This window comes from Penaeus vannamei, chromosome 30 (assembly GCF_042767895.1).
Source record: "Penaeus vannamei isolate JL-2024 chromosome 30, ASM4276789v1, whole genome shotgun sequence".
In the NCBI taxonomy this organism is placed as follows: Eukaryota; Metazoa; Arthropoda; class Malacostraca; order Decapoda; family Penaeidae; genus Penaeus; species Penaeus vannamei.
The window spans coordinates 32076887-32099386 of record NC_091578.1 but is presented as its reverse complement, the minus strand read 5'-3'; the positions used below and the strand labels follow the sequence as shown (position 1 = coordinate 32099386).

The following is a 22500-nucleotide window of genomic DNA, read 5'->3' as shown; positions in this document are numbered from 1 at the left end:
CATTTTATTTTATTATTTTTTTTGGGGGGGGGCGTCGAAAATTGCTGAAGGCTATGGAAAGAAAAATTAGGAGGAGCTTGCATGAAGGGAGATTGAGGATGCAAGAGGAGCTCGAACTCGAGATGAGGAGGGAGAGGGAGAGGGGGAGGAGGGGAGGGGGAGGGGAGGAGGAGGAGAAGGGGGAGAGGAGGGAGAGGGAGAGAGCGAGAGGGTAGGGAGGGAGAGGGAAAGGGAGAGGGGAGGAGAAGGAGGAGGAGTGGGGGTTGAAGAACAGCTCGAGTTGGCGGAGGAGATAAGACAGGAGCTCGCTTATCAGGCCGCGGGTTGGGGCTGATTGGAGGAGGGAAGGGGGGGCGTGATTAGTGATTAGGAGATTCGCGGTCGGGCTTTCGCTGTATCGGTTCGGATCCACTTTCTCTCTCTCTCTCTCTCTCTCTCTCTCTCTCTCTCTCTCTCTCTCTCTCTCTCTCTCCCTCTCCCTCTCTCTCTCTCTCTCTCTCTCTCTCTCTCTCTCTCTCTCCTCTCTCTCTCTCTCTCTCCCTCTCTCTCTCTCTCTCTCTCTCTCTCTCTCTCTCTCTCTCTTTCTCTGTCTCTTTCTTTCTTTCTCTGTCTCTCTCTTCCTTTCTCTCTCTCTTTCTCTCTCTCGTTTGGGGTTTACTCTTTTTTGCAGTTTTTTTTTTTTTGCTGTATTTTTTATTGATTGATTTTTTCTCGTGTCCTTGTTCCGTTTTTTTCACCATTCTCCTGTCTCATCATCTTTTCGATTCTCTATCTCCCTCCCTCCCCTTTTTCTCTCCCTCCCTCTCTCTCTCCCCCCTCCCTTTGATTAACCCCCTTTCATGTTGCAGCGTCAGGCAGATGGGTTAACCCTTCCCCCTCTCCCTTTCCCCTTCCTCCCTCCATCCCTCCCTTCCCCCTCCCTACCCTTCTCCCTACCCCTACCTCCTCTCCCGTCCATCCCCTCTCCCTCCCCTTTCCCCTTCCCTTCTCCTCCCACCCTTTCCCCTTCCTCCCTCCCTCCTCTCCCTTCCCCCTCCTCTCCCTCCCCTCCCCTCTCCCTTTCACCCTCCCTCCATCCCCTCCCTTTCCCCTTTTCCGCTGACGCCGGACAACATAATGATGCCCATGTGGGTGCCGCCATAATTCCCCGGTCATAAGCGCTAATCACTTTAATGCCGTAACAATCAGCGGCGGCCGTGATGATGGACTGCAGGAATCCGAGACAGCTTCTTTCGTCTCTCTCTCCTGTCTCCTGCTTTCGTCTTTTTGTTTTTTTCGTTTTTTGTCTTTTTTTTCGTTTTTTTCGTTTTTTTTGTTTTTCTTTTATTTTCTTTTTTCTTTCTTTTTTCGTTTTTCTTTTTGTTTCTCTTTCTTTTTTTCTTTCTTTTTTTTTTGTTTTTTTTCTCTTTCGCTTTCGTTTTCTTTCTCTTCCTCTCTTTCTCCCTTTATTTGCTTCCTTCTTTTCGCAGCGTCCTTTTATTAGCCTTTTCCGCTTTTTTCTCTTTTCCTTCCTTCCTTTCTTCATTTCTTCTGTTTCCTTTCATTCCTATTGATTTTTTCTCATCCTTCTCCCCCTTTTGCCCTTGCAACTTTCTCCTTCTCCCTTCCCCCTCTCTCCCCCCCCCCTGCCCACCATACCCCACGCAGGGCTCTAATCCATTCTCCCTTTCTCCCCTACTTCCCCTTTCTCCCCCCTCCCCCCCTTCCTCCATTCGTCATTTCGCAGTCGGTTGTTGCAAGTATAAAGGGAGGTGGGGGGGGGGGGAGGGGGGTGATGATGTATAGAGAATGAGAAGGCAGAGAGAGAGAGAGAGAGAGAGAGAGAGAGAGAGAGAGAGAGAGAGAGAGAGAGAGAGAGGAAGAGAAAGAGAAAGAGATAGAGAATGAGAGAGAGAGAGAGAGAGGGAGAGAGAGAGAGAGAGAGAGAGAGAGAGAGAGAGAGAGAGAGAGAAAAGGTAAACTGTTGCAAAGCGAAGATAAAGAGGAACTATGGAGAGTGACAGACAGACAGATAGAAAAAAGAAGTGAGAGAGAGAGAGAAAGCAGAAAAAGAAAGCAGAGAGAGAGAGAGAGAGAGAGAACGAGAACGAGAGAACAAAACAACGAGATTGCAGATAAAAAATTACACACACACCAAAAAAAAAGCGAGAGAGAAAGAAAAAGAAATAAAAAAGACAGAGAGAGAGAGCAAAGAGCAGAGAGTAAAAGGTTGAATCAGGCACCATTCCGGTACCATTTCGATCCGCCATTGTTTAACGGTCGGGGAATTTAAACCTTTAGTTGGAAAGAGGGGGAAAGGGTTGCCTGTTATTTTTTTTCGCGAGTTTTTTTTTCTATTTTTTTTATCATTCTTTTGTTATGTTTTGTGTGATTTTTTGTTTTATTGTTTGAGGTTTGTTTGCTTGATTTGTGTTGTTTTTTTCTGTTTATGGTTTAGGTCGAGTATTCTTTTTTATGTTGTTTATTTCGTTTGTTTGTCTTTTATTTTTTAATTGTTTTTTCTTTGCTATGTTTGGTCTATTAAATTTGTTTATCTATATTTTTTATTTGCTATTTTTTTATTATTTTCTTTTTCTTTCCTTTTAGTATTCACTCCGTTTTCTGTTAGATGTAATGGTTGATAATTGACGGCAATTTACATTTTGATTATATATATATATGAACTTTATATATATTGAAGGAAAATAATAGAGATATATATCATATTGAAGGAAAACAATATATATATATATATATATATATATATATATATATATATATATATATATATTTATATATGTATATTATATCGAAAGAAAAATATATTGAACCAATAAAATATATAAAATGACTGAAGAGAGAGATTTTCAAGTCATTAAGAATTTGCAGGAAAAGGTCGCTGGGTCCGGCATCTTAACTTTTGTCAAGGACTTTCATTATAATGCTTAAGGACGGTTGCCTCCAGAATTTGCTTGTTTTTTTCGAGTTTTTTCTTTTTTTATTTTCTTGTTTTTTTTATTTTCGTCGTTTTCCTGGTGCTTCCTTTTCTTCTTTTTGTGCTTCTCTTCCATATATTTTTTCTTCTTCTCCTTTTTTCTGTCCTTCATTTTCTCTACTTCCTTCCCCCATCCTTCTGCTCCTCCCTCCTATTCTTCTTCTCCCTCTCCCCTCCCCCTCCCCCTTTTCTTTCTATCTACTTTCTTTCTCTCATTCCTCCTCCTCCTCCTCCTCGTCCTCCTCTCTTTCCTCCTCTTCCTTGCCGTGTCCGTTTCTCCATTTCAGATCCCCTTACCCCACCCCCCTCCCTTCCTCCCCAAGAACGGAAAAAAAAATCATGTGAAATTGAAATGAAAGTTAATATTAGTGAAAGAAACCAATGTCCTATTTTTTATTTTTTTTATCTTTTCTAAATCCTTGTGAAATTAATTAAACAATGTAAATATAGAGAAGAAGAAAAGATTATGTGAAATTGAAATGAAAAGTTGATATTAGTTGATATATTTTTTTTTCTTTCTTTACTCTTGTGAAGTTGGATCAGGTCAGAGGTAGATCAATAATTAATTATTTTTTTCCATTCTGTTAAATCAGCGAAATTAGATTGAAGTTCGGATCAAAACATTTTAAACGCATCAGATTGATTGATCAAATCGGTAATTATTTCTGTCCAGTCCATTCAGCGAAATTTAATGAAGTTTAGATTAAAACGTTTTAAACGAATTGAGTAAGTTAAGGTTGATAGATAGACGAATGATTAAAAGTATGTTTATATATATAAAAAAGTCAAGATTAATAGATAGATGAACAATGAAAAAAGAAAGAAAGAAAGAAACAGAAAAAAGAAAAATAAGAAAGAAGAAGAGGAAGAAGAAGCAGAAGGAAAAAATAAAAAAGAAATAAAGAGGAAGAAAGAGGAACAAGAAGAAAAAAAGATTATATATATATATATATATATATATATATATATATATATATATATATATATATATATATATATATATATATATATAAATTACAAAAAACTAGGGATTTGGCTGCAGGAGGCGGATCCCACATGAATATTGGCGGACCCGTCATTACCCGCCTCAGACAGCCCGGGCCCGATGTGAACCCACCCGGTCGTGAGTACACACCCGAAGACTCCCCCCCTCCCCCCTCCCCCCTCTCTTCTCCTCGATTCTTCCTCTCTCCTCTCCTTCTCCTCGCTTCTTCCTCTCCTCTCCTTCTCCTCGCTTCTTCCTCTCCTCTCCTCTCCTCGCTTCTCCTTTTCTTCTTTTTGCTTTTTGCATCCGTCTGTCCCTTCGTCTGTTTTTTTTTCTCTTCTTCTCTTCTCGCTTTTACTTTTCATGTTCTTGCTTCTTCCTTCCTTCCTGTCCCTTCACCTGGCTTTTTCCTCCTCCCCTCTTCTCACTTCTACTTGCTTCATTCTGTCCCTTCTCCTCGTTTCTTCCTCTTTCCTTTTTGCCGTATTCCCCTCTTCTTCCACTCCTCTTTTGGTTTTCTTCCTCTTTTCTCCCCTTCCGTCTTCCCATCCACCCCCTCACATACCCCTTATCTCCCCTCCTCCCTCCCACCCTTCGCTCTTCTCCCTTTTCTGCAATATGTTGGAATGTTTCGGTTCTCGGGTCTGTCTGTCTATTTACCTTCGTTTTTATTTGTTTATCTTTCTCTCTCTCTTTCTCTTTTTATTGCTTTCCCCCTCTCTCTCTTTCTCTTTTTATTGCTTTCCCCCTCTCTCTCTTTCTCTCTCTCTCTCCCCCCTCTCCCACCCTCCCTTTCCCTCCCTATTCCCTTCCTTCCTGCCTCTTCCTCCCTCCCAACATTTCCATTCAACCCGCTCTCCACCCTTCCACTCTCCATTCCCTCTCCCTCTCCCTCTCCTACTCTCCACTCCCTCTTTTCAATATCTCTATCTTTCTATTTCTCCTTCCCCTCCCTCCTGCTGTCTGACAAAAGATATTTATCTCCATTTGTTTACGACCCTGAGACGATGGGTGGTCTCCGCTCCGAAGAAGAGGGGGAGGGAGGGGGAGGGGGTGGGGGAGGGGGGAGGAGAGGAGGGCAGAGGGAGAGCAGGTGGATGAGGAGGCGGAGGGAAGGAATGGTAGGGTTGGGTGGAGGTGGAGGTTCACCTCAAATCACGGATAGGAGGAGGTTTAGGTGGTGAGTGGAGGAGAAGGAGGAGGAGGAGGAGGAAGAGGACGACGATGATAACGACGAGGACAAGGAGGAGGACGAGAACGACGAGGAGGAAGAAGGGGTGGAGATCGAGGACAAGGAGGAGGAGGAGGAGATGTAGGTGGAGGAAGAGGAGGAGGACGAGAAAGGTTGGAGGATGAGGACAAGGACGAAGACGAAGAAGAGAAAGAGGAAGAGTTGGAAGAAAAGGAATGAGAAGAAGGGACAAGAAGACAAGGAGGAAGAACAAGAGCTAAAAGCAACAACAACACGAACACGAAGAAGAGGAGGAACAAACACGAACACAATCGAGAAATAAAAAAAAAAGAAAAAAAAAAGTGAGTAAACACGATCACGATCGGGAAAGAAGAAGAAAAAAGGAGTAAGAATCATCACAAAAAGAACATACATTATAGTCTTCCTTCCCGATTCCCACGGACCTCTCCTGCCCTTCCCCCTACCCTACCCTTGCTCCTGCCCCTCCCCTACCCCCTGTCCCTCTCCCTCTCCTCCCCCTGAGCTTTCCCCTCCCCTTACCCTTGCCCCCGCCCCTGCCCCTGTCCCTCTCCCTCTCCTCCCACTCTCCCCTGCCGCCTCCCCCTGAGCTTCCTCCTCCCCTTCCCCCTGCCTCTGCCCCTTCCCCCTTCCCCCTGCCCCTGCCCCTTTCCCCCTCACCTTGCCTCTCTCCCTCCTCCCTCCCCTTCCCCCTGCCCCCTGATTCTCTCCCTCCCCTCCCCTCTCCCCTCCCCTGATTCGGCGTGGCGTGAGGCGTCCATTTTCCCCCCTGTAATTCTGCCTGTCCCTGCCTTGATTTCTTGAGGGATTCTTGGGCCGTCCTTCCGAGGGATTTTGCGGAGCGGGATTAATTACCCGATTCTCGTTGAGTGGGTGGGGGTGGGGTGGGAGGGGCAGGGAGGGGTGGGGAGGGGTGGGTGATGGGGGAGGGGGGAGGGGGAAGGGGGAAGGGGGAGAGGGGAGATAGGGGTGGGGGAGGGGGATAGGGGTGGCAATGGGAAAGGAAGGGAGGGAGAGGGAGGGGTGAGAGAGATGGGGGAAAGGGGATAGGGATGTGGAAAGGAAGGGGAGGGAGGGGGAAGGCGAAGGAGGGGATGAGGAAGTGGAAGGAGGGGAGTAACTCCATCTCCCTTTTTCCTCGTTACACTTTCCTCTCTCTCTCTCATTCCTTCCTGAATCCCTATTTCCTCGTTTTTCCGTCCTGGTTGCTGGGGACAACGAGTTGGAAGAGAAAGAGAACTAGGAATAGGAATAAGAAACGAGGAGGAAAAGAGAGAGAGAGAGACAGACAGACAGACAGACAGACAGACAGACAGACAGACAGACAGACAGAGAAAAGAGAGAAAAAAAAGAGAAAGAGAAAGAAAGGAAAGGAAGAATCGGGAACAAAGCGCGCAGGATCAGCCGAGAGATTTACAGCAGCGCGAGACAAGCAATTGGGAGGTTGTGGATCACCTGTTCTGCTTGAGCCGCCGGGAGGGGGGGTTGGAGGGAGGGGAGGAGAGGAGAGGAGGGGAGGGGAGACGAAGGGTGGGAATGGGAGAGAGAGGGGAGGGGAGAGGAATGGTGGGAAGAGGAGAGGAGAGGGGGGAGGGGAGGGAAGGGGAGAGGAGGGGAGGGGTGGGAAGGGGAGAGGTGGGGTGGGAATGGGAGAGGAGGGGAGGGGTGGGAAGGGGAGAGGAGAGGGAGGGGAGGGGTGGGAAGGGGAGATGAGAGGAAGAGCGAGGAGGAGAGAGGAGAGGAGGGGAGATGTGCCTTGGGTGGGGAATGGGAGGGGAGGGGATGTAGGAGGCATAGAATGTGGAGGGAGAGGGATTGAGAAGGAATAGATGAAGAGGGAGGGAGAGAGAGAGAGAGAAGAAGAAGGAAGACCAAAAAAGAGAAAAGAAAAAGAAAAAAAGAATCCAATAAAGAAAGAAAGAGCAACACACATACACACGAGGATTTGCTTCGGCCGATTGTGCAAGTGCATTAGCAGGCGGGGGGGGGGAAGCAAGCAAGGTAAAAAGGGGGAAGGCCTTGTTGATTAACCCTTTCGCGAGCAGGCGGACGAAACCTGCTTTTGAAGTTGCGTTTAAAGGCAGAACGCGGCGAGTGTGCGTTCGTGGGGCGCCGTCGAAGTGAATGCAGATTTACTGGTTCGGGTGGACTTTTGTCTTCGCGGCCGAGGCTTGGTTTCTCTTCTTCTTTGGGGTGTTTTTAGGGGGGTGTTGTTGTTGTTATTTTTTGTGTATGTTTTTTTTGTGGGGTGGGATGGGATTATTTGTTTGTTTGTTTGTTTCATTTTATTTTGTTGTATTCTCCTTATTTTGATGTTCGTTATTTTCGTTATTCTTATTCTTTATTCTTCCTCCCTTCCTACCCTCTTTTTCTTCTTCTTCTTCTTCATCGTCCTCCTCTACTTCCTCCTCCTCCTCTACTTCATCCTTCTCCTCCTCCTCCTCACTTCCTCCTTCTCCTCCTCTACTTCCTCCTTCTCCTCCTCCTCCTCCCCCTTCTCCTTTTCTTCTGCTTTTTTTGTACATCTTTCTCTTTGCTTCTCCCTCTCCCCCTCCTTTTATTCTTATTTGTGGGCGGGTCGAATTTACGTACCAAATATAAATAAAAACTGCGGACATTTTAGGAGCGCGTAAAGGAGGCTTTCTAAGTATATTTTATTATTCCTCTTTACAGTCACAGTAGCAAACATATACATCTATTTTTTTCCTGGGAACTTTTTAGCATTTTATTGAGCTTTTAACGTGGCAGAAAGACGAGGTCGGAATGTGTTCGTTTGTCACCTGTTTTAATGCGGCGAGAAATTTGATATTGTCGTTGATCACTCTAGTTTATGCGCTGCTGTTGGCGTCACTCGGGGTTGCTAGTGCCGTTTCTCTGCTAGTTAGTTGCGGGGGGGGGGTTGCTAGTGATAGATGGTGTGGCGATAGATGGGTGGATGGGAGGTGTTTGTTTGGTTGTTTGGTTGTTTGTTTGTTTGTGGGGTGTGTTTGTTGTTGTTTTTTTGGAGTTGTGGTGATGGGGGTTTAGGGGAATGGATAAGGGGTTGTGATATTTTGTTTTGTATTTTGGTTGTTGTTATTTTGTTCCGTTTGTTTATTTATTTGTTTTATTTTTACAATTATTTCTAATTTATTCATTATCTATTTTTACTTATTTATTATTTGTTTACTGTATATTTGTATTGATTTTTTTTTTTATACTGAGTGCCAACTAACGGGAATCTTCAGCAGCGTTCGTGTTACACCCGGCGCGAGCATCGAGAGCGGAACCCGCGGGTGCCATAAATCAAGGCGTGGCACAGTAGCCATGTTAGGGGAGGGAGGGGAGGGGGCGGGGGCAGGGGGCAACGGGCGAGGGGCGGGGTAAGGGCGTAGGAAGTGCCGTCTCAGTGCCAGGTGGGGAGAGCGGTTCCGATGCCCCCGAGAGTTTGAGGGAGAGATAAGCCCACACCTGCCGCGCTTAAATGCCCACAATTTCTCGGTTGGGGGGGGGAGACTTTCGAAAGCGGCTGGCGGAACGGGGGGGGGGGGGTAGGAGGAGGGAAGGAGGGTAGGGGGTAGGGGTAGGGGGAGAAAGAGGTAGAGAGAAGGGGGTAGGGGGATGGGGTAGGGGGAGAGGGAGGCAGAGAGAAGGGGGTAGGGGGGCAGGGGGAGAAGGAGGCAGAGGGAAGAGGGTAGTGGGGGGAGGGAAGGGGAGGGGGGCGCTCGAGTATCCGATCATTATAGGCGGCGACTTGCAGGAAAAACTCGCCGCTGCTTCTCCGGATGGGTCGGCCTCCTCCCTTTTTTATCGCTTCTTTCTCTTCTCTCACCTTTTTTCTTTTCTTCTCCGTCTTCTTTTTCTTTTAATTTATTCTTCCCCTTCTTTCAAGATATGTCTTCCTTTATCTTCGTTTTACATTTTATCTACGTTATTGAAAGGAGTGTATTCATATTTTTGTATACCTCTTTTTTCCTCTAAATTTTCCTATTCATCCCTTATTTTGATTTCTCTCCGTCCTTCTAGGCCTATTCATTGTTTTTTTTTTATGCTACAAGTAATTTTCCCTCAATTTCTCCCAATTATTTCTTATCTTGCTTTCTCTCTTCATCCCCTCTTTTTGTATTTTCAGTTTTTATCATATCTGTTATTTCCCCTCATTTCTTCCGCATATCTTTTATCTTGATTTTTGTCTTTTCCTATTCTATTACTTTTTATCATACCTGTGTTAATTCCCCTCTTTTCTCCTACTCGCTTTCTCTCTCATTCCCCATCTTTTTCTGTTTTCATTTTTTAAATTATATTTCAGTTATTTCCCCTCTTTTCTCCCACTCATCTCTTATCTTGCTCTCTCTCTCTCCCTCCCCCTCCTTTTGTATTGTTTTCCTCATACCTCTTGTTATTTCCTCTCTTTTCTCCTACTTTTCTTGCTTTCTCTCCCTCCTATTTCTATTCTTTATCATACCTCTTGTTATTTCCTCTCATTTCTCCTACTTGTCTCTTATCTTTCTCTCTCTCTCTTTCCCCCATTTTTTTTTTTGCATTTATATTTTTTTTTCCCTTTCTCATCGTGGAATGTCTGGTGCCTGCGAGTGCTTTCGGTGGCCCTGGTTGTGCTTGTCGTTTGCCCCCGGGTGAGCTCTTCCCCGGTGGTAGGGGGGGGGAGAAAGGGGGTAGGGGATTGGGAGAGGAGAGGGAGAGGGGCTGGGGGGTGGTGGAGGGTTGGGGGAGAGGGGCTGGGGGGTGTTGGAAGGGGGGGAGAGGGGCTGGGGGATGGTGGAGGGGGGAGAGGGCCTGGGGGGTGTTGGAGGGGGTGGGGGGATGGGTGGTGGTGGAGGGGGGAGGAGAGGGGATGGGGAATGGTGGAGGGGGGAGGAGAGGGGATGGGGGATGGTGGAGGGGGGAGGAGAGGGGATGGGGTATGGTGGAGGGAGGGAGAGGGGGCTGGGGAATGGGGAGGGGGGGGAGAGGGGCTGGGGAATGGTGGAGGGGGGGGAGAGGGGATAGGGTCCCAGGTGTGTTAATGGACGCGCCCTTTGCAAGCACGCCGCTGCTTTGGGGTGAAAACTCGTTGGACGGGGGCGACTGCGGGAGGAGATGCGATCGTGGGCGTCTCGAGAAAGTAATGCTGCTTCTTGAAGATTGGGGGGAGCGGGGCGAGGGAGATTCACGCCCACGGGAAGCTGTCGGAGGCTGTCGGAGGCGACCTATCTATCTGGGTTCTGGGCGGTTTGGCTTTTTTGTTTGTTTGTTTGTTTGTTTTTGCGTTGCTCTTTTTTCGGTTTTCTTTTTTTTTCGTTTTCTCTTTTGGTTTTTCTCCTTCTCTTTTTTCCTTTCTTTCTTATGACTTCTCTCCTCTTCTCTCTTCTGACTTTCTCTCTCTCCCTCTCTCCCTCCCTTCCTCCCTCCCTCCTTCCCCTCTCCTTCCCCTCTCCCTCCCTCTTTCCCCTCTCCCTCCCTTCCTCCCTCTTTCCCCTCTCCTTCCCTCTTTCCCCTCTCCCTCCCTCCATTCCTCAATTTCTTTCTCTACCCCTCCCTCTCCCCCTCTCCCCCTCTCCCCCTCTCCCTCTTCCTCTCCCTCTCCCTCTCTCCCTCTCCCTCTCCCTCTCCCTCTCCCTCTCCCTCTCCCTCTCCCTCTCCACCACACGCCCACACATCAGTCAGTTTGACCTCGTACGCCAACCTGGGTGTTCCCTCGTGTTCAGTCATTTGCGAAATTCATTGCAAAACCTTTCGCCTTTTTTCAGGGGGAGGGGAGAATGGGGAGGAAAGGAGAGGGGAGAAGGGGGAAAGGGAGAGAAGAGGAGAAGAGGGAAAGGGAGAGAAGGGGAGAAGGGGGAAAGGGAGAGAAGGAGGAAAGGGAGAGAAGGGGAGAAGAGGGAAAGGGAGAGAATGTGGAATGAGGGAATAGGAAAGAGAGAAAGAAAGAAGAAAAAGAATGGGTAGAAGTGAGGAGAGGGGGAGATTGAAAAGGAGAGAGAGAGAAAGAGAAAGGGAAAAAAGGAGATAGATAAGAAGAGAAGGGAGCAGAGAGAGAGAAAGAGAAAGGGAAAAAAAGGAGATACACAAGAGAAGGGAAGAGAGAGAGAGAGAGAGGAAGAGGGAGACAGGTGGGGGGGGAGGGGGGGAATACCGTCATGACCGCCTCCCCACCCCGTCACGGATGCAATTAAGGTGACGCACCGACGATGGACTTACGTCGACGTGTGCGTGACGTATGGGGGTTGGGGGTGGGGGGTGGGTGGGGCCTTGCGGTTGGGGGGGTTGAGTAATGAGGAGGAGGGCTTAAAAAGGGAGGGATGAGGGGGGGAGAGGGGAAGGGGGAAGGGGGAAGGAAAAGAGGGAAGGGGGGAGAATATATATAGGCGAACAGCTGTTTTTTTGTAAAATGAAAGAAAAAAAACAAGAAAGAAAGGCTCAGAAGAAAGGAGAAGAGTCAAAGAAAAAACGGAGAATGGAAGATTTTTTAAAAAAAGGGAGAGAATATTAATGGATTAATCTCGACCACAAGCAAATACTGGTTTTCATTTTAATTAGATAGGTGGCTTAATATATCAGGCGGTGCAACTGGGAACCGGTATCAGGTTGCTACTGGGTTACGGCCGAAAAATTGGCGGTTCATCGTCCATCTTTCGACATATATATATATATATATATATATATATATATATATATATATATATATATATATATATATGTGTGTGTGTGTGTGTGTGTGTGTGTGTGTGTGTGTGTGTGTGTGTGTGTGTGTGTTATTCATTTATTTGTTCATTATCGCTTCTACTTGTTTTCCTTATTTTCCTTCCTTTTCCTCTTCTCCCTTACGCTGTTTTCTCTCTGCTCGACAGCCTTTCAAGGGACTTTCCAAAAGAGAGAAACTGACGCATTTTATCAGTCGCGCGGAAGATAATAAACCGTTCGGATATTTGTCACACGGACTCACGGGGCAGATAATAAAGAAAGCAGAAGGCGTTATTATTGCTGTTGTTGTTTGTCATCCGGCCACTGGGTAGGATGGCGAGAACGAGACGAAGCGAGAAGAGGCGAGATGGGATTAGATATAGCGAGATGGGACGAGATATAGCGAGATATAGCGAGATGGGGCGGGAGAAGGCGTCATTGTTGTTGTTTATCATCCGGGCCATTGCATAGGCGGGCGGAAACGAGACGAAGTGAGATTGAGCGAGATGGGACGAGATTGAGCGATATGGGACGAGATATAGCGAGATGGGACGGGATGGGACGAGATAAAGCGAGATAGGACGAGATATAGCGAGATGGGACTAGATATCGCAAGATTAAACGAGATATCGCGAGATTAGACGAGATATAGAAAGGTGGGACGAAATATAGCGAGGTGGGACGAGATATAGCGAGATTAGACGAGAAGAGATAGAATGAGACGAGGTGTTACAAAACGAGATGAAGATCAGCGAGATTAGAGTAAGACAAGTCCAGACCAGAAGAGATAAAACGAGACAAAAGAGACAAACGAGACGAGACGAGACGAGACGAGTGTTGCCGCCGTCGCGTTCCAGGAAATTCCACAAATCTCATAGCAGGACTGTAATAATAATCTCCGTCGTGTTTATTACTTTCCAGATGTGAGGGGAGGTGGGCAGGATGGTGAGATGGGTCCTGGGGGTGCGCTGCCCCCTCCATGGCGCCCCCTGCCCCCCACGGCACCTGCTGTCTGTCCTCCTGCCTCTGCTGATGCTGTCGCTGGTCCCCCTGGCCCCCCCTACTGCCGCGGACCCCGCACCCGGGCAAGGCTCAGGTCAGTACCACGAGTTTTGTTCTGCTGTTGTTCAAGGGGGTATATTGTTCCAGAATTGTACAACTGTTGGTCTACTGTTGTTCAGAGGGCCTATATTGTTCCATAATTGTACTACTGTTGTTCTACTGTTGTTCAAAGGGGTATATTGTTCCAGAATTGTAGTACTGTTGTTCTACTGTTGCTCAGGGGGCCTATATTGTTCCAGTGTCGTACTACTGCTGTTCAAAGGGCCTGTGTTGTTCCAGTATTATTTCAGGGCCGTGTTACTTTTCTTTGTTGTATTGTTCAGTTGCTGCGTTCACCCTTGTTCCATCGTGGCTCGGGTTTGTTCTGAAGTGCCTCCCCAACTTGCCTCGCTCCTGTTCCTCCCGGCGTTGTTCCAGTATTGTTCCAGTGTTGTTTTCTCCCTGCGTTCTGTCTCGTCATCGCCGCTCGAGCGATATTATTAAGTCGGGCAATCACTTTCTCCGGCGCTATCACTTCGCCCTCATCATCACCATCATCATCTCCATCATCATCACCACTGTAGGCGTTGGTGTTGTCGGCCTCACATCTGCCGCTGTAATCATCACCTTCACCCGAGTCGGGAGTCAAAATTGCCACCTGTAAGACTACACCACACCCCTCCACCTCCCCCTCCCCCTCCCCTCCCCTCCCCTCCCCTCCCCCTCTGCCGTCCTATGCTACACCTCCTCCCCTCTTCCTTCCCCTTCCTACACTCCATTATCTCATCCTTGCTTTCCTATACCCTGTCATCTCCCCTATTCTCCCCTCTCTCTATCCTTCCCTTCTTATAACCCCCACCTGCTTTCCCTTCTCCCTTCCCCCTTATGTACCTCACCCCCACCCCCTTATCAGTCCCTTTCTATACATTACCTCCCCTACCCTACCCTCTCCCTATCCCTCTCTTCTTATACCCCACCTCCTCCCATCTACCTCCCCCCTTCCTGTACCCCACCCCACCCCCTTATCAACTCCTTCCTATACATTACCTCCCCTACCCTCCCTCATGCTCCACCCCACCCCCTCTCCCCTACCTACCTACACCTCACCTGCTGTCGGTATTGTCTCCACCTGTTCATTAATACCAATATTGTTCCTCCCTTCTCCCTCCCCCCTCCCTCTCCCCCTCCCCCCTCCCGTCTCCTCGGTCAGCCAGAGTGTGTTCCTTATGTCTTAACTAAACTCCCTTATCTCTCTCTCTCTTCTCCTTCCTCCCTTCCGTCTGTTTCTCTTCTCTCTCTTCTCCCTTCCGTCTGTTTCTCTTCTCTCTCTTCTCCCTTTCGTCTGTTTCTCTTCCTTTTCTATTTCTCTCTTCCTTTTCCTTTTCCTTTTCCTCTCTTCTTCGCTTTCCTCCCCTTAACCTTCCCTCCTTTTGGTCTCTCCCTTTCTCCCTCTTCGCCTCCCTTTCTTGTCTTCTCCCCTTTTTCCTCCCTTTCTCTCCTTCTCCCCTTTTCTCCCTTTCTCTCCTTCTCCCCTTTTTTCTCCCTTTCTCTCCTTCCCACCCATTTCCATACGGATATTGGTGTTCTCGAGAAAGTGATGGATAGTGATGGTGGTGATGACCTGTTCCAATACTCCTTCCTCACCTTCGACCTGCGCCTCTTCCCCCCCCCCCCCTTCCCCTCCCCCCCGCTTCCATCTCCCACTAGATCTGTATGTTTTCAGCCCTCCCCCCCCTCCCCCTCTATCTTATTCTCGACCTGTGCTGATTCTCTTCCCTTCCTTCTACCTCTTATCTCCCGTTCGACCTGTACGCCTTCACCCCCCACCCCCCCTCTCTCCGGCTCTTTCTCGACCTGTACGCCTTCACCCTCCCACCCCCCCTCTCCCCGGCTCTTTCTCGACCTGTACGCCTTCACCCCCCCACCCCCCCTCTCACCGGCTCTTTCTCGACCTGTACGCCGCTTCACCCCCCCACCCCCCCTCTCCCCGGCTCTTTCTTCACCTGTACGCCTTCACATTCCCTCCCCGCCGCCCCCTTCTCGACCTCTACCCCCTCTTTCTACCTCTATCTCCCACTCAACATGTACACCTCACCCCCTCCTCCCCCTCCATCTCCCTCTCGACCTCTACCCCTTCACCCCCCCCCCCACCCCACATCCCTTCTACCTCCATCTCCCTCTCGACCTGTACTCCTTCACCCCCCCCCCCCACACACACACACACATACCCCTCCCTTCTACCACCATCTCCCTCTCGACCAGTACCCCTTCACCCCCCACCCCTCCCTCCCCCTCTATCTCCCTCTCGACCTGTACCCCCTCACCCCCCACCCCTCCTCCCCTCTATCTCCCTCTCGACCTGTACCCCCTCACCCCCTTTCCCTCACGACCTGTACCCCCCACCCCCTCCCTCTTACCCCCCCCTCACCCCCCCCCCCTCTCCCCTCTGACCAGAAACGCGAGGCGCCCGTGTATGAGATGACTATCACGCGAGCCTCTGGTAAAACACCCTTTCGGTAAACTCGTTTGATTTCGGTTGCGTCGGGCCCAGCCTAAGGCCTACTTCGTTTTTTTTTTTTTTTTTTTTTTTTTGTCTGGTGTCCGTGGTTGGTTGTGATTCTCTTTCGCCCTTTCTTGTTTTATGTTCTGTATCCCCTTCCTATCGTTATCTGTTTCTGTGTTTCTCTCTCTTTCTTTCTGTCTCTCTCTTTCTTTTTGTCTGTTTCTCTTTCTCTCTCCCTCTCTCTCTCCCTTCCTCCCTCCCCACCCTCCCTCCTTCCCTCCTTACCTCCTTCCCTCCTTCCCTCCTTCCCTCCTTCCCTCCTTCCCTCCCTCCCTCCCTCCCTCCCTCCTTCCCTCCCATCCCTCCCCCATCGAGGGAGACGAATCCGTAAGGGCGAGCCTACGACTCCCACCCTGTAATTAATTTTCCCGTAGTGATAAAAAGAGCAACAGGAGCGTAACCCTTTTCTGCCGCCGCTCGGAACCGCCCTCCCCCCCCCCCCCCCCCCCACCCCGCCAACACGTGTAATTTGTGACTAGGCCTACTTACTTCCGTAGGCCCAGGTACAGTGGCCATTGCCTTGGGTTTGGGTGGTGGTGGTGGTGTTTGATTTTGTTTGTGTGTGTTTGGGGTTCTGTGTTTCTTTTTCTCTGTTTCTTCTTTTTCTCTCTCTCTATTTCGTTCTCTTTCTTTCTCTTTGTCTCTCTTTCTCTCTCTTTCTCTTTGTCTCTCTTTCTCTCTCTCTCTCTCTCTCTCTCTCTCTCTCTCTCTCTCTCTCTCTCTCTCTCTCTCTCTCTCTCTCTCTCTCTCTCTCTCTCTCTCTCTTGTTCTCTCCTTCCTTTGTACTTCCCTTCTCATCCCTCCCCTTCTCCATCCCCTCCCCTTTCCTCCCCTTCACCCCCATCCTTCTCCCCCCTTCCTCCCCTTCCCCTCCCCCCTTCACCCTCATCCTTCTCCATCCCCTCCCCTTCCTCCCCATTTCCACCCCTTCCCCTCCCTCCCCCTCTCTCGGTGTACATCCACTTGCCTCTGATGTTTATGTGCTGATATAAAGTGATGTGGTGATGGTCTTTGGTCGACACCTGCTGAGATCAGAGGACGCCGCCCGTGTTGCACCATGTTGCATCTTTCGTGTATCATGCGCCATGTTGCTTGCGCATCTATGGCTTGCTTATGGTGTGGGGGTTGTTGCTGTTGTTGTTTTAGCCTCATTTTTCTTCTTGTTTTTGTCTTCTTTTTTATTTATTTTTTTATTTTTTTCGTTTTTTTATGAGAAAGTATCATATAACTGGTATGTGTGGTGATGGGTGGGGTAGGGGGATGGGGGGAGGGGGGGGGGTAAGGAGGGAGAGGGGGAGTAGGAGAAGGGGAGGATTGCGAAAGGGAGAAGGGTGAAGGGTGAAAGGAACAGGAGAGGGTGGGCTAGAAGAAGAAGAGAAAGAGAGAAGTAAGACAAGAAGAGAGAGAGAGAGAGTGAGAAAGGGAAGGGAAAGAAAAGAAAGCTAGAGAAGTAGAAGGAGGAGCGAAAGGGACAAAGGGAGAAAGAGAGAGGAGGGGAGGGGAGGGCGGGAGGGCAGGAGGGGGGGGGGAGATGTAGGGGGCAATAACACCTGCGCAGAGAACACATGTTTCGCCGCCTTGCCTGTTATTTCAGAACACCTGCCTCGCCCAACCTTGACATGGGCGGCCGCTAAATCGTGGCCTCGGGGGTTATATCATATCCTCTCCGTTCCCGGCTTGTAGAGAAGACTCCTAACGAAGAATCCTATCGAATAATCCTAATCAGGAATCCTAGTAAATAATCCTAGTGAAACATCCTATGAAAGAATCCTAATCCTAACTGGGACTCTTAGTAAAAAATCCTAATGAAAAATCCTTTTAAAAATTCCATGCAAATAATCATATTGAATAATCGTAATCAGGATTCCTAGTAAAAAATCCTAATGAAAAATCCTTTTAAAGAATCCTAATGTATAATCCGAGCAAGGACTCCTGATAATAAAATGATCCGAAGAAAAACTAACAAATAATTCTAACAAATGATATAACGAGATTTACAAAAAAAAACATGTATGAAAACAGATATTCCTTATAAATGATACTAACAAAACAGTCAATCAGATACATATATTCCTCGACAAATACTCCTAACAAATACTCCTCAGTAATTACTCCTAGCTTATAACGCAAACTCGTAACAAATGCATTTCTAACAAACAAACAAACACACTCACACACCTAACAATTACCCTGGACAAACACTCGCATCAACAGCCAGCCATTACTCCTGACAAATTACTCCTCACAAATACACTCGGCAAATAACCCCCCCCCCTACTCCTCTCTATCTCTCTCTCTTTCTTTCTTTCTTTCTTTCTTTCTCTTTCTCTTTCTCTTTCTCTTTCTCTTTCTCTTTCTCTTTCTCTTTCTCTTTCTCTCTCTCTCTCTCTCTCTCTCTCTCTCTCTCTCTCTCTCTCTCTCTTTCTCTCTCTCTCTCTCTCTGTCTCTCTCTCTCTCTCTCTCTCTCTCTCTCTCTCTCCTGGAAGAGTTAAGGTCCCCCGCCCCCCCCCCCCCCTCCTCCTCCTTGGAATCCCCCGCTTTTGAGGATTTGGTTTATCAGTCAATCTCGTGGTTTCTCAGCCTCTGCCCCTTACCCTGGGGTGGGGGTGAAGGGTAGGGAGGGGGAGGGGGAGGGGGGGGGGAAGGCCTATGCTCCCACCCACCAACCTTTGCCTTAACCCCCACTCCCCCCCACCCACCAACCCTTTTTCCTTAACTCCTCCCCTCCCCCCACCCTACAACCCTAACTCCCCCCCATCCTCCCCTCAACCCCTCTTCCTCTCCTACCCATCCTCCCCTCTCCTCCCTAACACCTACCCCAATCCACCACCCTAACTCCTACCCATCCTCCCTCAACCCCTCTTCCCCTCTTCCCCTCCTCCTCCTACCCATCCTCCCCTCCCTCTCCTACCCTCTTCCCCTCCCCCAACCACCACCCCTCTCCCCATCCTCCCCTCCTACCAATCCACCCCTCCCTCTCCCCTCTCCTACCCATCCTCCCCTCCCCCTACCCTCTCCCCTCTCCTCCCCTCTCCTCCCACCTCCCCCACCCCCCCACCATTCTGTATATGTACGCAACCTATTAGTCCCATTAGCCATTCCGGCGGACCTGCGGCCGAGGGACACCGTTCGCCAATTACGCGAGCGGACACAGATGGGCCGAGACGAGCGAGGAGGGAGGGAGAGGGAGGGAGAGGGAGGGGGAGAAGGAGGTGGGGGAGGGAGGGAGGGAGGGAGGGAGGGAGTGGGAGAGGGAGAGAGAGAGGGGAGGAGTGGGAGAGAGATGGTGATGGGGAGAAGGAGGGGGGAGAGAGAGAGAGAGATGGAGGTGATGGAAAGGAGAGAGGAAGAGAGGAGAGAGAGGAGATTGAGGTGATGGGGAGAGAGAGAGAGAGAGATGGAGGTGATGGAGAGGAAGTAGGTGGTGTTGGAGTGAGGGAGAGGGAGAAATAGAAAGAAAAGGAGACAGAAAAGAAGAAAGAGAAGGAAAGAGAAAAGGAATTAGAGTTAGAGAGAGAAAGAGAAAAATAATGAGAGAGAGAGAGAAAGAGAAATAGAGAGAGAGAGAGAGATCAGGCCTGATAGCGCCTCAGACCGGGGGAATTAGCGCGGACCATTGCTAGTGTCAGATGATGATAATAGATGGCGTTGATCTCGATGGCGGGGCTGGAGTGGGTTGGTTGAATGTGGTTTGGGATGCACGCTATCTTCAGATAATTTTTTTTTTTTACTCTTTTTACTCTTTTTTGTAGATGGTGGATCGGTGTTGTCATTACTGAATTTGGTGTGTCTGTAAACGCTGCTAGTCGGGCATGCGACTTCTGTGGGACTTGTTTTTTGTTTTTTTGGTTTCTTCTACGTTCTTGTTTTCGTCTTTTTTTTTCTTTTAAGCTCTTGATTGTCTTTTTCTTTCGGTTTGTTTGTTTGTTTGTTTGTTTCTCTCTTTCTCTCTCTGTCTCTCTCTTCCTCGTTTCTCCTTTCTCTTTCTGTCGCTCTCCTTTTTCTTTCTCTTTCTCTCTTCCTCCTTTCTCTTTGTGTCGCCCTCCTTTTTCATTCTCTCTGTCTCCTTTCTCTTTTTCTCTCTTCCTCCTTTCTCTTTCCCTCGCCCTCTTTTCTCTTTCACGTCCTCCACTTCCCTCCTACCTCCATCCACCCCCACCCTCCCTCTCTCATATATTCTCTTCCTCTCATCTCCCGGCAGATATTTCCTTAAACGTTCCCTTTAAAGATGCCGAAAAATAAAGAAAAGAAAAAGCGTTGCCATTTTTTTTTCTTTCTTCCCATAATCTCGTCGCGAATCCGAGGTTTGAGACACGCTCTCGTGACACGTTCGGGTATTGTCTGATGTGTTTTAATGATAGTCTGCACCCGCGCCGGCCAGTCCAAAGCGCGCCGCCAGATGGGGGAACGTTTGTATTAAATTTATTCCGGAGATTTTGAATGTTTGAAAAAGGTTCTGAATGTTAAAAAAAGAAAAAAGAGAGAGAAAAAAGAATGATGCAAACGCGAACGAACACGTCGGATTTCTTTTTTTGTTTCGGGCGCGAAAAAAAAAAAAAATGGCGGGAAAAGCGTATACGAGAGACCGCGGGGACAAATCATTATTTATTATTTTTTTCTCGTTAAACGACTTTTAATGTTTTAGGAAAAAAGGGTATTTTTTATATAAATTAGTGGAATAGTAATGCAAATGATCATTGTGATGAATAGGATTATTGCATGATTAGAAGATATTCGAGAACGTTTGTGACATTCGAAGAGAAATTAAAGATGTGAAAGAGAAGGGATAAAAAAGGAAAAAGGAAGATCAGGGATAATTTAAAAAACGGAGAAATTAGGGATAATGAAAACAAAAAACGGAGAAATTAGGGATAATGAAAACAAAAAACGGAGAAATGGAAAAGCAAGAGAGGAATATCCATTATCATTGCGTTTATTTGCGAAGTCACGTGATTACTCTTACAAGACGTTACAAGATCTTTAAAGAGGGTGAAGGGATGGGCATTGCAAGGGAGAGGGAGATAAGATGGGAAGGGGGATTTTAGGGAGAGGCAGAAGGATTAGATTGGAGAATTTAAGGGAGAGGGAGAAACGATGGTTAGGTGACCTTAAGGGAGGGGGAGAAAGTATGGATAAGTGAGTTTAAGGGTGTGAGAGAAAGGATGGATAGAGGAAGTTAAGGGTGAGGGAGAAAGGATGGGTAGGTCAATTTAAGGGAGAAGGAGAAAGGATGGGTAGGAGGGTGTAAGGGAGATGGAATGAGAGCAAAGGGGGGAGGGGAAAGGGTGATATTGCGATGAGCTTTCACCGCGAGAATGATATTGAACTGATTAACCTCACCAGATGCCCCGCCCACCTCCTCCTCCTCCTCCTCCTCCTCCTCCTCCTCCTCCCCCTCCCCCTCCCCCTCCTCCTCCCCCTCCTCCTCCTCCTCCTCCTCCTCCTCCTCCTCCTCCTCCTCCGGTGATGATAACCTTCGGACCGGCTGCCGGCCTGGTTCGGAACCGGCGTCATTCTCTGCCTGCAGGTCAGCGCGGGGAGGGTTGGGTTGGGGGAGGGAGGGGGGGAGGGGGGGGAGGGGGGAGATGTCTCCTTGAGTGTTTCATTTTCTTTACTGTGTTTCACCGTCTTGTCTCTCTCTCTCTCATGTTTTTTTTTTCATCTCTCTTCTCTTTCGCTCTCCCTTCTCTCTCTCTCTCCCTTCTCTCTCTCTCTCTCTCTCTCTCTCTCTCTCTCTCTCTCTCTCTCTCTCTCTCTCTCTCTCTCTCTCTCTCTCTCTCTCTCTCTCTCGTCTGCACTTTCTCCCTCCAACTTCTCCGATCTTTCTCCTCATCCATCCTCCTCCTCCTCCTCCTGACGCCTCATTTCCATCTCCTCTTCCTTCCCCAGGCCGGGATGACCATTCTTCCCTCCCTCCCTCCCTCCCTCCCCCTCTTCTACCCACCCAACCCACCCAACCCACTCATCCTTCCTCCCTCCCTCCCTCCTCCTCCCCTCTCCCTTCCTTCCCTCCCTCCCCCCTCTTTCTACCCACCCACCCTACCCAACCCACCCAACCCGCCCAACCCACCCTCGAGCCTCCGAAGACGACTACCTGGCCCAACCCACCTGGGGGGAAAAGGCCCCGCAGCTGTTTCATCTCAGGGGAGCCACACCTGCGCACGTCCGAGTGGCTCCCGTGGGCGGTGTGGCTCCCAGGCGGTGCCAGGGGTGCCAGCGGGTGCCCAGGCGACCGGAACTGGCACGTCGACGTCGAATTTCCGGGCGGGGGAGGCGGAGGAGGGGGCGGGGGGCTGGTAGGACACGTCGGGCGGCTGCGGCGTTTGGAGTGGGGTGGGGGTGGGGATGGGATGGGTGTGTGTGTGGGGGGGGGGTGCGTGTCCTGCGCTCGGGACACGCACGCTCGCGGGATAGGGCGACCGGTGTTCGTCTGTTTTTTAAACACTCACACGGACACACGCACACACACTCACTCACTCACTCACTCACTCACTCACTCACTCACCACTCACTCACTCTCTCACACACACACACACACACACACACACACACACACACACACACACACACACACACACATATATATATATATATATATATATATATATATATATATATATATATATATGTAGAGAGAGAGAGAGAGAGAGAGAGAGAGGAGAGGGAGGGAGAGGGAGAGGAGGGAGGGAGAGGGAGAGGGAGGGAGAGGGAGAGGAGAGGGAGAGGGAGAGGAAGGAGGGAGGGAGTTCGGCAAAAAAAAAAAAAAGTGCGTTCCCGGCAAGAAAAAAAAGTGCGTTCCCGTAAAAAAAAGTGCGTTCCCGGCAAGAAAAAAAAGTGCGTTCCCGTAAAAAAAAGTGCGTTCCGGCAAGAAAAAAAAGTGCGTTCCCGTAAAAAAAAAGTGAGTGCGTTCCCGACAAAAAAAAGTGCGTTCCCGGCAAGAAAAAAAGTGCGTTCCCGGCAAGAAAAAAAGTGCGTTCCCGGCAAGAAAAAGTGCGTCCCCAGACAAAAAAAAAAAAAAAAAAAAAAAGTGAGTGCGTCCCCGGCCTCCCCCCGCGACATGGCAGCGC

General features: G+C 48.9%; 1 protein-coding gene across 3 annotated transcripts in view; it reads left to right on the top strand.

Annotated features, from left to right (window-relative positions):
* unc-5 overlaps positions 1-22500 on the top strand; it is a 663232-nt gene that overhangs the window by 38643 nt on the left and 602089 nt on the right. For all 3 annotated transcript variants that reach the window (XM_070143506.1, XM_070143505.1, XM_070143504.1), the window contains exon 2: positions 12751-12925. In XM_070143506.1, coding sequence (XP_069999607.1) covers positions 12772-12925 — 154 coding nt within the window. In that variant the 5' untranslated portion in view covers positions 12751-12771. The remainder of the gene's footprint in view (positions 1-12750; positions 12926-22500) is intronic.